Here is a 15,287-nt window from a genome sequence, read left to right as displayed (position 1 = left end):
CTGTGTTGGGGGGGTGTATATCTAAGAGACTGCATGTTTCTGGTTGACAAAAAGAAAGGGAGAGAGAGGGAAAGAGCAAGAGCGAAAGAGAGAGAGAGAGAGAGAGAGAGAGATAGAGATAGAAAGGAAAGTCGCAGTACTGAACCACAATTTCTTGCAGGGACAGAGGAATGCAGTGTATGGGTGGTCAATTAGTTTACAGTTTCAGCTGTGACCAAATCGCTCATAGAGGAAAAACACAGGGCCCCTCCCATCCATCTAACCACATCATCATCTCCAAAGCCAGATCTAGTAGAGAAATGCATGTGTATGTGGGTGTGAAAGAGGAGAGAGAGACAGACAGAGAGAGAGAAAAAAAAGAAAGAAAAAGAGGGAGGAGAGAGAGGGAGAGAGGATGAGCTTAGTGATGGGCTTCCAGTATTAAGGCCTAAAGCAGTAGATCCACAATCCTATATTTCCTGTTTAAACTGATGGCCTCAAACATAAAGCACGCTGGCCTGACCACATCTTTCCACCACTTCCACTTATTATACTTCTGTCAAAGCCATTGTTTTCAGACTCTGTTTGGGGCATACTTGTGGGCCATTTCAAGTCATTTCATGAACTGACTTTTATACTTTCAGATGAAGCTGGTTAAAGCCTGTTTACAAAAGCTTGGCTTTGCCCTGCAGAATTCACTTTCATCACATTCTTCTCTCTACTCTTCTTTCTGCTCTCCCTCGCTTTCTTTCACATTTACCCACTGGCCTAAACAAAACTCAGGACTCATCAGAGATGTATATAGTGACAGAAACCCTTACATGAATTATCTCTCTCTTTCTTGCTCTCTTTCACTGTCTCTTATACTACACTGTCTCATGTACTACACTGCATCATGATAAGCTCTGCTTCAAGAGCATACACCCTTGATGCTCTGAACAAGTCACTTTTTCAACTAATTTTTTCCCGTTACCCTAATCTCAGTCTCTACCAGAGAAACTACAAAGCTGACACCTGACCGCCACAGAGTGCGTCATTCTCTGTCTCCCAGTCTGGCAATACTAGATGCATCAGCTGGCACCAGCGTGTATCTCAGCACTACCCGGGCACCCATGAGAGAGACACGGAGACCAGGGCCATCGGGCAGACAGAAGGAGAGCAACTGCTGCCCCCACGGCTGGTGGAAATACCCTTCTCGTCCACTGCCACGAACTGGGACCCAGCATGTGTGGAGGAGTCGGGAGCCAGCGCTAAAGCCGTGTGAATTCCTTATCGTATGCTCTCATGTCCACTGAATGGGCCTTCAGCTGTGCTCAGGGCTCTTAGGTAACTGAGGACTTAAGCTGTTTAAGCACTGCTCTAGGTCACAGGCTGGGAACAGTCAGTTTATTCCCACTGCCAGAGGCATGGAAATGATGGAACTTTTGAGACTAAGGTCATTAGTATATACAGAGTAGATTGTGTTACATAGCCATGGGTGAATTATTAAGACACAAATCAAGAGTTGTTTTTTTGTTTTTTTTTCAGTTTTTGCTAAAACATATTTAAAAGTAAATGTGTGCTAGATTAAATATCCCCTCAGAGATCACAATACTAAAAATGTGTCTGTACATAAACAAACTATGAATAAATGCTTATTTTCTTCTTCTCTGAACATCAGAATTTTGGTAACTGATTAATATTAAATATTGAAAGGTTATTATGGGGCTGGTAACCTAATTCATTCAAGAGCCAAACTATAGCACATAAGTATAAAATTAAAAGGCCCTCGTAGACATTGCTTTTCATAATAATCTGAGCGCAGCACCTATAAAAGTAAAAGCCTAATTGAGGTTGAGTGGTTCAAATCAAAGTGTTTTAACCGAGTTAGTTACTTCAAAACACACCACAAGAGGGCGTGCAAACAGTCAGTGTTACATCTCTGAGCAGTCCCTACAGCCTCTGCAATCTTTGGCTAAAAATAAACCACAATACAACAGAATTTGTCTTTCTCAAAAGTTTATTACTAAAATAGGTTTTCTGAATGGATGTGAACTGCTCAGCTGGTGTGTGATGTGTAAAAGGTGACGTCGTGGCGAGAGGGTTTGAGAAGGGACTTGTCAAAAGGTGGGAGAGGAAAGTCAGCTGAAGCGGACCCTGCGCATGGAGCCCATGGTGCTGCTTGGAGCTCCCCAGTCTGAGAAACTCATGTAGTCCTTCTTCTCCAGGATGTAGTGTTCTCCTCTGTAGTTGGGCTCCTGCTATACCACCCAGCTGCATGCACATGCGTGCACACACAAACACACACACACACACACACACACACACACACACACACACACACACACACACACACAGGTAGAATAAAAAAACTGCAGGGGTAACATGATTGTGTAGCACTTCAACAAACCCTTTTGTTTAATTATATATAAAAATAGCAGAAACATTTGTAGGACCACAGTTATATGGCAGAAAGGAAGTTTTGCAGATTGTAAGTCAGTAAAAAAAAAGGAAGGAATGCAACGAAAAAAGTATGTGAGGAAGAATGAAACAAAAAAGAAAGAGATAGGCAGAGAGAGGCAGAGGGAGAGACAGGGAGAGAGAGAAGGAGTTAGCCACTCACACTCCACCCAGGACCCGGATCGAGGATACTGTATTGAGACTGTATCGGCTCATCAGGTTGGGAATGTTGTCCTGAAGCACAGTCCTCCTCCCAGAGAACGCAGGCCACTCGAACAGCTGGGCATGTGGAGGGCTCATATCCTACACATGCCAGGCGTGGCTTGTTAGCAAGAAGGTGGGTATGGTATGTACAGTAATGATCTACATGTCAGTCACACATTAAGCACTTGTCTGCAGGGTAATTTCTCTCTCTTCTGAAGTAAGTCAAAACATGCTGATATCTTGACAGCAAGCCTTCAGGAGGAAGAGCTAAACACACACACACACACACACACACACACACACACACACACACACACACACACACACACACACACGCACCTAGAGCAATTTTTGTTTGGAAAAAATGTATCATAATTTGCGTGTATTTTTGCAGGCATGTATTTATGGCCTAGTGTGTTTATGCAGGCATGTGATGTGTTGTACATCTCACCTCCTTCACTGTACGTACAGAAGAGCACTCTGTCACTCTGGGCACACCAATTATCCAAGCAGTTATACTCTCCCCTGTCCCACATGTCCCACAAATACTGGCACCCACGGAAGTTCTCGTGCTCATAACCCACCCAGTTGCTCCCAACAAACAATTCAAACCCACACATTAGAGCAGTAACTATTGCACACAATGGCTTGGAACACACCTGTGAAGAAGGCATGAGAATCCGAACACAAGCAACAACAGTAACTATTAACAAAAACATGTCAGATCGGTATTGAGTGGATGGCAGCTGTCAGTGCAGCTTCACCTTGGAGTCTTATGTGAATGAGTTATGTGTTATTTTTTTGGTTCTTGGTGAGTGTGTGACTGCATGTGACAGAACTCACGCTCCACTCTGGACCTGCGCAGAGTTGCATCTTTCAGAGAAGTTCTTGTCACTTAACTTGTGGCAGCCTGAGCTCAAGTCGAAACGCCGGCCAGCAAAGTTCCTCTGCTCGAAAAGGGTCATCTGACCCAGAACACGTACATTTTTTACGTTTACAGTTTTTAAGCAAATACACACAAGAACATGTCATGTCCCTATTTTATTCTTGTTCTTTCAATAGGAAATTGCAAACGCTGTGTGTTCTGGAGGTACATTGTCCAAATCGTTTCTGTCCTAGAGTGCAGACTTTGGATACATTTTTATATTCTAATAATTAAGATTACAAATAATCAAAAATAATCTAAAGGAATAAAACGGAACAGTTTACACATTTTTAGTGACAATTTTACAGTTTTAGGGATAAACCAGGAAAATCACAAGATTCACACCGCTGTGTGTTTTTGTTTTCCATAAACATGTAAATACAGAGAAATCACTCACTCTTCCAGTGGACCCATAAAAGGCACATTGGAGTAGAGACCCCAGCTTGCTGCATGACACAAAAGAGGGGTACAAATTACTGACAGAGCACATTTACATGCAACACCGGGCAGGGCACATTTATCATCAGAAACAGATTTACACAGGATCACATACTGGGTGCCAAATGTTCTGTCTAGCAAGAAGGCAGTATCTGTGAAAACATGTTAAAATCAGGTACAAAAAGTTGACGCTCGTGCGCAAGTTTGATCTGTCCATGAGAGGACACATATGAAATAAATTCCTTGTCCAAGTCCACCTCAGATGAACCATATAGATCTATGGTTGTTTAAAGATACTTGGATGCATTCTCAGAGGTGACGTTATGAGAACATAGATCTCTTCATCGACTGGTCAAACATCAGCCTGAAATGATGTAGTTCTGTTCTTGTTCACTGTAAACACACCTGGCTTGTTGGACAAGTCCTGGGAGCTTAGTAAAGATCATTTCAGCTCATGGTGGGCACTAAACCAACCCTTAAATACAGCAGATTAAGAGAATAAGGGATTACTAGAATGCTCATTTGATTTTGGGCTCTTTGAAGCCTCTCTGTATTCATATGCTAAACACAGTACAGTGAATTGTCGAAATACTTTTGTCGAAACCCAGTACTGCTTATATAAGAAAATGTCTCTGTGCTTACAGGTACTGGTGCATAATACGATAACTCGTTCTACAAACAAACACACACACGTGTGCACACACACACACACACACACACACACACACACACACACACACACTCACACATGCAGCACACATACACACACACACACACAAAACAGGGAGATCTGTGCAAATACATTTTTAGATTGAATAAACATTAGAGAGTTCATTTCAGTGGATAGTTCTTTAGAGATTACCAGAGTAAATCATGTAGGTTACAGCACAAATAACCTACAGTCACTTGTGGCATGGAGAGAAATGTATTCTTTAACAATTAGAAAAAAATGCATGAGAATTGAATCAGGAGTGAACAAATGCATTTCATGATTGTGTCACTTACAGTGCAACCTCTTTACAATGCAACCTCTTTTACCAACAATTCATCCAGTAAAACTCCAGTTTCTTATTCTGTTAACAGACGTGAAGCTACTTCCAGTGGACCATCTGCAACTCCTGATGTGATTTGTGCTGTAAATGCGATATATATCACACAACATTGTGTAATTTTTTTGTTTATAGGTTTTAAAATTTTGCTCCTCACCACCTCCATAGGGCCCCTGCCAGCCATTTGATCAGCATCAGTATCATCAGAGTTGCTTACTGAGTCAGTTCTCTGGAGTTCTATGGAAGCTGTTTGCAGCAGCACTTTCCCTATCTCGCCTCAATGACCCTGAATGGGGGCTGTTTGTTCCTCCGCCCGGGTCACGCCAGGCGTCCCAAACCTGCCGGACTTGCTGGACGCTTCGGTGCTGGTTTGCGATTTGTTGGCCAGCGCCTCTGCACATCATTGTGACGATGAATTAAGTCCAGAAGCTCGGACAACCTTCGGACATTTTGGAGTAGATTCCAGCTGGGATAATCGCAGCCGACGAAACAGGTACGGCTGTGTATGTGTTTGATGCAGCCCTACCCAGGACAATGCACTGACTAGGCTTCAGAGGGGTCACCTGGATAGTTCAGATTTCTTTTTTCTTTTCCGATCGAGCTAACGTTCCTGTGTTTAACGACCACTTCATATTGGCTGCACTGGATGAGCTGATGTTCCATGTGTCTCTGAGGTCATTCTTTGTCAGCACATCGCATGGCTGGCTCATACATCTAACAGAAAGTGTATACTTGTTTTGCATGTATGACTGACTGCATGTAAGCCAGCGCTGGCCTTTAGGTATGACATGCTTTTTGCATGCTTACATGGTTTAAAGGTTTGACCACTTTGAGTAAATTATGATGTTTACTATGACATTTACTTAAAACTCCATTTTAAGGGTTTTGGGGTTAACCTACTATATGATAATCGATGTTAATATTTCAGTTAAGGAATGTTTACAGATATGAATAAGACCGATAAATATAAACAATATAAACAATGTCACATTGTACATAAATACCTCTGATAGATTAAATATGAAGGATTTTTTCTTGTAACACTTCAGAGGTAGTAGACATAAATTGAACTTTTTTTTACATGTGCAGTCGTAACTGACAAGACAAAGTTCTTACCTAAGTAAGTACAACTGGTGAGATGTTTTATCTGCGCAGGTGTCTGTGGTGAGACTAATTTACCTGTGCAGGTATCTGGTGATAGAATCTTTAATGTGATTAGGTGAACCTGGAGAGCTACACGTTTTGACATTTGAATGTGTAACTAACAAACTAATTTGTGTGTGCAGGTGTTGCTGGTAAGGGAGTCTCACACAGGTGTTTTTCCTGTGCCAGTGTAACTGGTAAATGAGAAGAACATGGTGGAATCGAACAGGCTGCTTAGGGTGTGCCATATTTTTGCTTTGGCATTGTGGGTGTGTGCTACTGGGGACTTTGACAGGACCAAGAATGAAATTGGATCCTTCTACTATGGAACCTTTCCCACTGGTAACACTTTATAGTCCAAATGTGACCTAACACATATTAAATTTGCTAAAGCCATTGGATGTTTAGTGCTTTTCTAATTTACAAGGCTATAAAAAAGCCAGCCCTTCTTCTGTTTGGACTGGAATAGGCGAGCACTTCTTCTGATTAAGACACACAGATAGACTGTAGTTCTGCACTTCATAACCTATTCAAGATACGTCAAAGAAAGTAGTTCTGTGTGTGTGTGTGTGTGTGTGTGTGTGTGTGTGTGTGTGTGTGTGTGTGTGTGTGTGTGTGGAGTGTGTGTGTGTGTGTGTGTGTGTGTGTTACACTACCGTAGGATTCTCGTGGGGTGCTGGCAGCTCAGCGTACCAGACAGAGGGAGCCTGGGACAAAGAGGGCAAAGGGATGAGCATCTGGGACATTTTCTGCCATAAGAAAGAAAAAACCTCTCTGAATGTCACTGGAGACTCCTCCTGTGAGGGATACTACAAAGTCAAGGTGATACACGATGCACAATGACACCGTATGTAACATTTACACAAGGTAATGACATCCTATGTAACATTTTAGATTATCCGAAATGGTGATATTGAGGCAGTCACAGATATATAAGCCGAATGCGGGTCTCCTAAATAATGACTTCATATCTTCTTTTTCTTTTTCACAGGAAGACATCTCACTAATGAAGGACATGAAGCTGAATCACTACAGCTTTTCGATTTCCTGGCCAAGGATCATTCCCAGCGGAATTAAGTGTGAGGGAAAGGCAGACATTCAAATTAGCATCATTTAATCAAGATATGTACTGAACTGTTTTCTGACAAATATTTCCGTTGGTTAGCTGACAAAGTCAATGAGAAGGGAATACAGCACTACGACAATCTTATCAACTTTCTCTTAGAGAATCGCATCACCCCTATTGTCACCCTATATCACTGGGACTTGCCTCATGTAAGTATTTCAGGCACCTCTGGTAAGCACAACACTTAAATATAAAGAAATAGACATGCTTGTTTATCCAGGTTAATCATGTGATGGAGATATTTTCAGCCAGAGCTCTGATCCATCCACTTCTGCAGTGAACCAGGAAATCTGGATTTATTTTGCATTTCTAGGCTCTTGAGGATAAATATGGCGGATGGCAGAACAGCAGCATGGTCAATTTTTTTAATGACTACACCAGCCTGTGCTTTGAGAGATTTGGGAATCGTGTGAAATACTGGATCACTTTCAACGACCCATGGGTAAGAGCCATGAACATTATACAAGTGGGCTTGTACCGCTATGATAAAGGCTCATGTCATAGCACTTTTTTAAGCGCACGCTCACGTGATAGAAGCCCAATGTCTTTGCAGTCGATGGCTGTCGAGGGCTATGAGTCTGGCGAGCATGCTCCTGGACTGAGACTGAAGGGCACTGGTGCCTACAAGGCTGCCCACAACATCATTAAGGTAAACAAGGAGCCACAACGTATCTGTTCTGAATGAAGGAATACAACGCTGGAAGGCTTTTAAACGTGTTATTGTGATAATGTCAGATACTGTATGCTAAAGCTAAATTATCTTAAGCCTGCTCCACCTTTCAATCCTACAGGCACATGCTGCAGTTTGGCACACTTACGACACCCAGTGGCGAGATACGCAGAAAGGTAATAATCATACATCACCAAATGTTGCTCTGATAAGGTTGTTATTAAATTGCTGTAACTGATGTTGGAGACCTCAGCAGACTTCTGAAAGAGTCACTGAAAGAGTCCACCCCCTCCCTCCAATCCTAAATTCTCCACCCAAGAATTTCTCCAGAGTCTGTCCCTCCAGCAACATGCAGATCAAGTGCTTAGCCTAGCCTTCTATGTTCTGTACGCACACACAAAATAATTCACCAGCAGGGAGGGCCGCATCTTGGAAAATTCATTTTTTGATTGGTTAATGGTTAATTGGTTAATAGAATATGCTGAACTGTTTGTTTGCTGATTACAGAGTCTACGACAATCAAAATATATCTTTCAGTTATATTTTAGTATTTACTATCAGGATTTAAAGACAGTTCAGCTGAAGCACTCTTAAAATAAATCGATAACAGCAGGTTTGAACAGCATGGATTGTAGGACCCATCCTCAATAAAGTAATGCATATGGGTGCATTATCCAGAAAGCTGAAAAGTCTCCTCCAATTACAGGCATGGTGGGGATTTCTCTGTCTACTCACTGGGGAGAGCCTGTGGACATCATGAATGACATGGACATCGAAGCAGCAGACAGATACATGCAGTTCAACCTGGGCTGGTTTGCCACACCTCTTTTCAATGGAGATTATCCTCAAGTGATGAAAGAATATGTGGGCAAGTTACAGGATCTGAAGGGCATCAACATCAAAGGGGATGATCATACATATCCTGTCATTAAAATGTTATATACCCGCATTACATACTGACTTATTCTTGACATTAACTTTCTAACTTTGGTCAGGAGTTCTGACTTTTAGTCTTGGCTTTATTTCTCCAGCCAGAAAGAGCACACGGCAGGGTCTTGGTGACTCCCGCCTTCCTTCGTTCCTCCCGCAGGAGAAGAGCTACATCAAAGGCACCTGTGACTTCCTGGGCATTGGGCACTTCACCACGCGTTACATCACAGAAAAGAACTACCCTTCGAGCCGCTCCAGCAGCTACTTCACCGACAGCGACCTGGCAGAGCTAGTGGACCCACAGTGGCCCAATGCTGGTTCCGAATGGCTCTACTCAGTGCCTTGGGGTTTCCGTCAACTGCTCAACTTCGTGAAGGTAGTGCGGAATGATGGAGTTGGTCCAATCTACTGTGGTTGATGTGTGCTCACCCAGAATGCATAGCTTTGATATGTTTTGGGCTCCCCTACCACTAGAAATCTGAGCTGAACATACAAACTTCTAATATTAGAAATGTGCTTACAAAATGCATCTTTTTCCACCCAGTCCCAGTATGGAAACCCTATGATATATGTGACTGAAAATGGTGCTTTAGAGAAAATGGTGTGCACAGATCTCTGTGATGAATGGAGAATGCTGTACTTAAGGGATTATATTAATGAAATACTTAAAGGTCAGTGACAAACTTCAAAACATGGATGCTACATTATAATTGTTAATAACTTCCAGCTTCACTGATTCAAGTAAACAGTGTGAAGGACTTCAGTCTTCTTTTTCCATCAGCGATTAATGATGGGGTGAATGTGAAAGGATACACAGTGTGGTCCCTGCTTGACAAGTTTGAATGGGATGAGGGCTACTCAGAAAGATTTGGCCTGTACTACGTGGACTTCAGAAGCAAAAACAAGACTCGTTACCCAAAAGCTTCAGTTCAGTACTACAAACACATCATCAACTCTAATGGCTTCCCCAGTCAGAGAGAGGTAAGGTTCTCTACAATGGTTACTGACATAGTGATAAAACCAGATTTGAAAATACAGATGTAGCTACAGAAAGTACTTCTGCTTATATTTAAGAGAAATGGTAAAATGCAGTGTGCTAATACATTTAGACATCTAAATCAGTCCTCTGCATGTATCATTTGTTTCCTATATGGTTTCACTGTGTCTCTGTATGTGTGTGTGTGTGTGTGTGTGTGTGTGTGTGTGTGTGTGTGTGTGTGTGTGTTGAATATGTGTTGAATGTAACCCACAGATTGAGAGCTGGAAAAGGAAAGCAACAGAGATGTGTATATCCAGTAACCAGCTTCTAGCAGCAGGTCAGTATCAGCATGGCATTTTTCATGTTTCTTAAAGACAGCGATGTTCCAGCTGGGACAAACAAAAGACAATTTCTTAATGGAGAATGTTGGCATCTTTACAGTGCAGCTCGGCTGTAATCATTGGAGGTCATGCACAAACATTATTTGCCAAAGAGAAGTAAGAGCACAACAGATATGAATAGGAACAGTGAGGGAAAATCCTGCAAACCCAGTAACAATATGATTGCATTGACTGATGTTTTGCTTTCCAGCATTTCAAGGACTTGCTTGTCAAGCTCTCCCTAAAAAGGTGCCACCATGGGTTTACCATGCTGCTTATCTTTCCTCATTTAATCAAATGTGCATCTTCATGTAGGCTGTTCTTTTTTCCAGTAGCTGCTACTTTATATGGTCTCCTCATTCTGTGCTGTTGTTTTTCAGATCCACTGACCAGCCACATGGAGATGGTGACAGAGATTATGGTCCCCATCGTGGGCACCCTCTGCATTCTGCTCAGTGCGGTTTTCATCATGTTCTTGCTGAAAGGTCGCTTCTAGGTCTTGTCTGCTCAGCTCCCATTATGTTCACCATATCCCTATAGAGGAATACGTGACAGCAAGAGACTGCTGCACTAGTGTCAAGTATCTGGTTATGACGTGTGTGCCAGTATCAGTTAAAAAAACAACAGTGGAGGCTACATGTGAATAACCAAGGTTAATGCAACAATGTAAAATGTCCTAAACCATCCCGGTACAATCGCCTCAGATTTCACACTGTATAATAAATTTGGTATATGATATGAGGTGAAAAGTCGTAGATTTTGAGATATACAAGTTACTGTAGAGATTTTAGATCATTATTTGTTTACCTGGGTTAAACACACTTTAATAACTTTTTATTAGTTTTTAAACATTTGGGAAAAATCAAGCTCTGTGTGTGACTGTTTGGGGGAGAGGCAGATAACTTATTGAAAATCAATAAAATGCTCAATAAAAACAAAATTCTGACAACCATATCTTCTATAAGTATCACGGCCCTGCGTTTCATATTCTTTTCACATACCTTTTCGGAGCGGCGTGTCTGTGAATATAAACGTGTAAAACTAGCAGACCACAAGAAACAGCACATTGCATTTTCAGAAAAGCGAGCTGTAGAAAAAGGAAAACAGTATGCTGTGTGGGCTTGCTAGGTGGCGCCTTCCACTCGGAAACAACGATCAAATATGCCAGAAGGAAAGTTTTTCCGGTGCTTTGGTTGGCTGAGAGAAAAAACCGGTAAAACTAGAAAAGGTTTAACTGTAGTGTCTCTGCCTAAGGTAAGTCAACTAGCTAACTTTACTGTTTATCCTTTGTTCGACTGAAACTGTTTTAGCTTTTCACATATGACAAGTTATAGGACATGGTAAGCTTTAAAAGTTTTTGCTTGGCTGAAAAGGACGTTAGCTACTGTTACTCCTATCCAACTAGCTGGCTGGCTAACGTTAGCTCTTATATCACCCGCCAGAAGACATCTTGGTTTTGTAGCAAACCTACCTAGCATATCTTAGCTGTTTATACTTGTGTTTTAGATAGACAGGTATGCTAACCTACTGTCTACCAAGTTAACTATACTCTGTCACGATTACGAGTTTTACTTTTTTAAGGTGCCCGTGATTTTCACATAGGTACATAATTTATTAACCCCAAAACGCTGACCCTAAAATGCTTGGTTGAAGGATTTCTCATACTGTGGGTATTAACCTAACCTAGCTGAATAAGGTAGGACAGCAAACTAGTTAGGGAGAGCAAACTTAACTCCTAATAGCCAGACAGCTAAGCTAAAGCAAGGCTTAAACAGGCTTGAACATTTGCTTTCAGTGTACGCAACTAACCTAACTGGCCATTCTCAGTTATGGTTATTCATTACGTCAAACCCAAGACAAATGTCTCGGTAGCCTAGCTGACCTAGCTCGCTAGCTAGATAGCTAACCTAGGTTACATCATTTGAACAAGTTGAGTCATTCAAGGGGAAACGCCAGTTGCATAGATGCATCGAGTTCTGAGAGAGTTCAAATAAGATCAAGTTTAAACATCTTTTAGAATATATCCATATTTGGTGGTTTTGATAATGTACTAAACATTTGGGTCTATTGATAAAAATGTCCCAGCTATTCTAAGAGAAGATGGGCTTCTCTCTCCAGGATCTGTGCGCCATGCGTGGTCCATTTGAAAATGGGCCGCGTGACATCCCTGACTATGAGCACACAGAGGATGACACCTTTCCCCCTCTCTCGCCTCCCCTCTCAGCTGGAGACGGTGACCCACAGGGAGACATCTTGACTGGTGGTGAGGGCAACACCAATGCTCTCAACGCACTATTGCCTTGTATCACCCACCATAATATCAGTGTTAAATTTTCATTTGCTGTTCCGCTGTTATTGAGTCACCATATTTGCTGTGTATTTAGATGCAGAAGAGGGAGAGGTTTCAAAGTTACCAGAGGTTCCAGTCGCTAAAAGGCGAACAGTCAGGAGACCCCAGCCTAAATTAGACTCCCACAGGTAATAAGTGTTGCTTTTTGTGGCATTTGTACTACACAAACTCCACAGACTGATGTGCCCAGGACTCACCCGCTTTGTCCTTCTGTTACAGACTGCTGTCTGAAAGAGGACTTCCAGCCTTACGTACTTTATTTGATGATGTAAAATTCAAAGGCAAAGGGCATGAGGTGATTGTTCCTGCCATTTTCATACAAACTGTATTAAATGTGTGTTAATGCCTTTCTTTATTCTGAGTGATGAATGTCTATCCTCACCTGACTCTACCTTTAGGCTGAGGATCTTAAGGTCCTCATGCAGAAAATGGAGAACTGGGCCCACAGACTCTGTCCCAAACTACAGTTTGAGGACTTCATCGATAAACTTGAGATTCTAGGTGGCAAAAAAGACGTGCAGGTAAGTTGGATCTGAGCTGGACCGACTCTAGAGCTGCAGTCTGTTTCATCTGACCACCAACATAATTTATGCTTTCACATTACCTTGTCATTAGCGGGGTCTTGCCTTTTAGGAAAACATTCCTTTCATGTAATGGCATTACTAATGTACTGACACATGGGTACATCAGGCAACCTTTGTCTCCCTTAGACATGTCTTAAACGAATACGACTGGACATGCCTCTGACACATGAAGATTTCGTGGGACACGATGGTGGTAATAAGCTTTATCCACATTAGTGCAAGCTTATCTATGTTGATTGTACAGTCTTTGTTCACATTTGATTTTCTGGCAGTGAATGTAGGTTAATGTGTGTTTTGGTCTGTGTGTGTTATCTTGTGTTCAGATGAAGCAGAGGGACCCGCCTGCAGGAGGATGCAAAACTCGTTTGAAGATGGAGGCTTCTCTGAAGATCCTTTTGTCCATTCCACCCCAGCCCCACCTTCGGCACTGGTCTCTCTGACTGAGGAACAACAGCGACGCATTGAGCTCAACAAACAGCTGGCTCTGGAGAGGAGGTTGTCCCGCCAGAAACAGCAAGGTGACCGGCCATACAGTGTGCATGGATGTTGCGTTATATATTGTGTGATGTAACTTTACTATATTAAGTAGTTACCCTGTATTTGCATGTACCTGAAACATGTAGTATTGCAGAAGGCAATTACAATGGAAAGTTGCCTTTAGGGTTAATATCCTTAGTCTACTCTGTTAATTATTGATTATTCTTTCATTCTGAACCCATTTGCCCATCCCTGATTTGTTGGGATACAGAATCCTCACAATCTGCTTGTCTGGATGAGCCTGTCGCAAGTTCTTCAGGACATCTCCCTAGCCAAGATAACCAAGAAGCCTTGGATCAAAATGCAGAAAAAACTGATACACCTTTAAAACACAAACCTTCTGTGCCTGAGAACTCCCCCCTATTTGATGACGAGTGTGACAGCCCCGCCTCAGAGTTGACGGACAGGCAAGACGAGAATGCTTTTTGATCATTTTTAGTCTTCCTGTAACGGGCAAGGTTTTTATAACAGCTACTACAAAACTACTGCCAACAAGTCCTTCACAGTTGTCTAAAAGTTTTATCATTGCACCGGTTGAATGGTAATGGAATGAAAGAACAGAAGAATGTTCAGCTTGATTAGAACTTGATTACCAAAGAGGAACTAAATTTCACCAAACACCTCAAGTTCATGGCGAAGTATAGAGAGCCAAGACATGCCACATTCCATTCCCCTCTTACGCCTCAGAAATGGAGAAGCATTGGTTCAGCTTCTGTGAACGACATGGCCCTTGATACTCTGTGAGGATCTATAACATTGTCTAAATTAGCAGGATCTTGCCTCACTGTCAAAACTACTTGGCCATCATCTTTTTTTCTATCTACAGTTTTGAAACCCAATAAAAGCCTTTAATCAGTAACAAAAGATATTGGGTTACGAGGAAAGTAGGCCATTTGCAAGGTGGTTAATTCTTGAGGTATTGTGTGGAATCATGGATTGTTGTATTCAAGCCTCCACAGCCTTGTGGAAGTCTTTGCTGGCAAGTTTTGGTTTTAAAACTTTAATTCACATAGTTTCTTCTCATTTTTCTGTAATTTTTTACTTTTTTTCAGGACTGTAAATAAAGTGCTCATATACTATGGTTTGTATTGTTTGACTGCAGAAAAGCCATTTTGAAATTTATTTGTATAGATGTCATACACACAGCAATATTTATTTGTGAAGATGAGCAGCATGCCGAGGTGTCACAGTGCATTAATTTTCAAAATAACAGGCACAAAAGCTGCTTTAATGAACAAAAAGGCTTATGTAAGCTTCAGAGAATTTTAATAGCTGTTGAAGCTCTCAATAATTGGCTAAACGTTTAGATTTAGAATTATAAATGAACTGATCATGATTAATTTGTTTGGCATATAGACCAGCTGAAGGGATAGATTGGTTGTTAGATTGCATAGCAGTATTTAAGTCTTTGCTTTTTTGAGGCTTTTTGTGGTGCTGTAAGATTTTAAGTCTTTAAACCTTATATTTAAGTGCTAACATTAGACTGTAGCAGCCACAGGCCTTGTCATATTTGAAAAATAGACATTTTATAAGCAGGACAATAATCATTGGGTG

At 41.7% G+C, this 15,287-nt stretch overlaps 3 protein-coding genes across 4 annotated transcripts; 2 read left to right on the top strand and 1 right to left on the bottom strand.

Annotated features, from left to right (window-relative positions):
* Positions 1-2,065: 2,065 nt before the first annotated feature.
* On the bottom strand, positions 2,066-4,431 carry crybgx (crystallin beta gamma X). Its single transcript, XM_027004773.2, is given in 7 exon segments — positions 2,066-2,232; positions 2,582-2,721; positions 3,074-3,097; positions 3,099-3,213; positions 3,466-3,587; positions 3,945-3,993; positions 4,391-4,431. Coding segments are annotated over 7 exon segments (624 nt in total). The 3' UTR covers positions 2,066-2,099.
* A 2,754-nt stretch (positions 4,432-7,185) lies between these two features.
* On the top strand, positions 7,186-10,713 carry lctla (lactase-like a). Its single transcript, XM_027004772.2, has 12 exons — positions 7,186-7,256; positions 7,343-7,452; positions 7,617-7,745; positions 7,857-7,952; positions 8,095-8,149; positions 8,680-8,841; positions 9,005-9,279; positions 9,448-9,574; positions 9,685-9,884; positions 10,156-10,219; positions 10,474-10,511; positions 10,643-10,713. Exons 1-12 carry the CDS (start codon positions 7,193-7,195, stop codon positions 10,649-10,651), a joined length of 1,329 nt encoding a protein of 442 aa, XP_026860573.2. The 5' UTR covers positions 7,186-7,192; the 3' UTR covers positions 10,652-10,713.
* Positions 10,714-11,373: 660 nt separating this feature from the next.
* tipin (timeless interacting protein) lies at positions 11,374-14,812 on the top strand. 2 transcript variants are annotated; one of them, XM_027004780.2, is made up of 8 exons: positions 11,374-11,516; positions 12,381-12,525; positions 12,647-12,740; positions 12,832-12,907; positions 13,011-13,133; positions 13,323-13,389; positions 13,520-13,714; positions 13,945-14,812. In XM_027004780.2, the coding sequence occupies exons 1-8, from the start codon at positions 11,424-11,426 to the stop codon at positions 14,160-14,162; spliced, it is 1,011 nt and encodes a 336-aa protein (XP_026860581.2). In that variant the 5' UTR covers positions 11,374-11,423; the 3' UTR covers positions 14,163-14,812. The 2 variants fall into 2 exon arrangements, with proteins under 2 accessions (XP_026860581.2, XP_026860583.2); XM_027004782.2 differs by lacking the exon at positions 11,374-11,516 and adding an exon at positions 11,562-11,602.
* Positions 14,813-15,287: the final 475 nt, after the last annotated feature.

Source organism: Electrophorus electricus, chromosome 21 (genome assembly GCF_013358815.1).
Source record: "Electrophorus electricus isolate fEleEle1 chromosome 21, fEleEle1.pri, whole genome shotgun sequence".
NCBI lineage: Eukaryota > Metazoa > Chordata > Actinopteri > Gymnotiformes > Gymnotidae > Electrophorus > Electrophorus electricus.
This window is presented reverse-complemented; position numbering and strand designations above follow the sequence as displayed.

Excerpts from the sequence above, each read along its gene's own strand:
- lctla (XM_027004772.2), top strand. The coding sequence starts at position 7,193 with ATGAAGCTGAATCACTACAGCTTTTCGATTTCCTGGCCAAGGATCATT. Across the intron at positions 7,257-7,342 it reads CATTCCCAGCGGAATTAAGT|CTGACAAAGTCAATGAGAAG; the intron begins GTGAGGGAAAGG and ends TCCGTTGGTTAG. Across the intron at positions 10,220-10,473 it reads TAACCAGCTTCTAGCAGCAG|CATTTCAAGGACTTGCTTGT; the intron begins GTCAGTATCAGC and ends TTTGCTTTCCAG.
- tipin (XM_027004780.2), top strand. The coding sequence starts at position 11,424 with ATGCCAGAAGGAAAGTTTTTCCGGTGCTTTGGTTGGCTGAGAGAAAAA. Across the intron at positions 13,390-13,519 it reads TTTCGTGGGACACGATGGTG|ATGAAGCAGAGGGACCCGCC; the intron begins GTAATAAGCTTT and ends TCTTGTGTTCAG. Across the intron at positions 13,715-13,944 it reads GTCCCGCCAGAAACAGCAAG|AATCCTCACAATCTGCTTGT; the intron begins GTGACCGGCCAT and ends GTTGGGATACAG.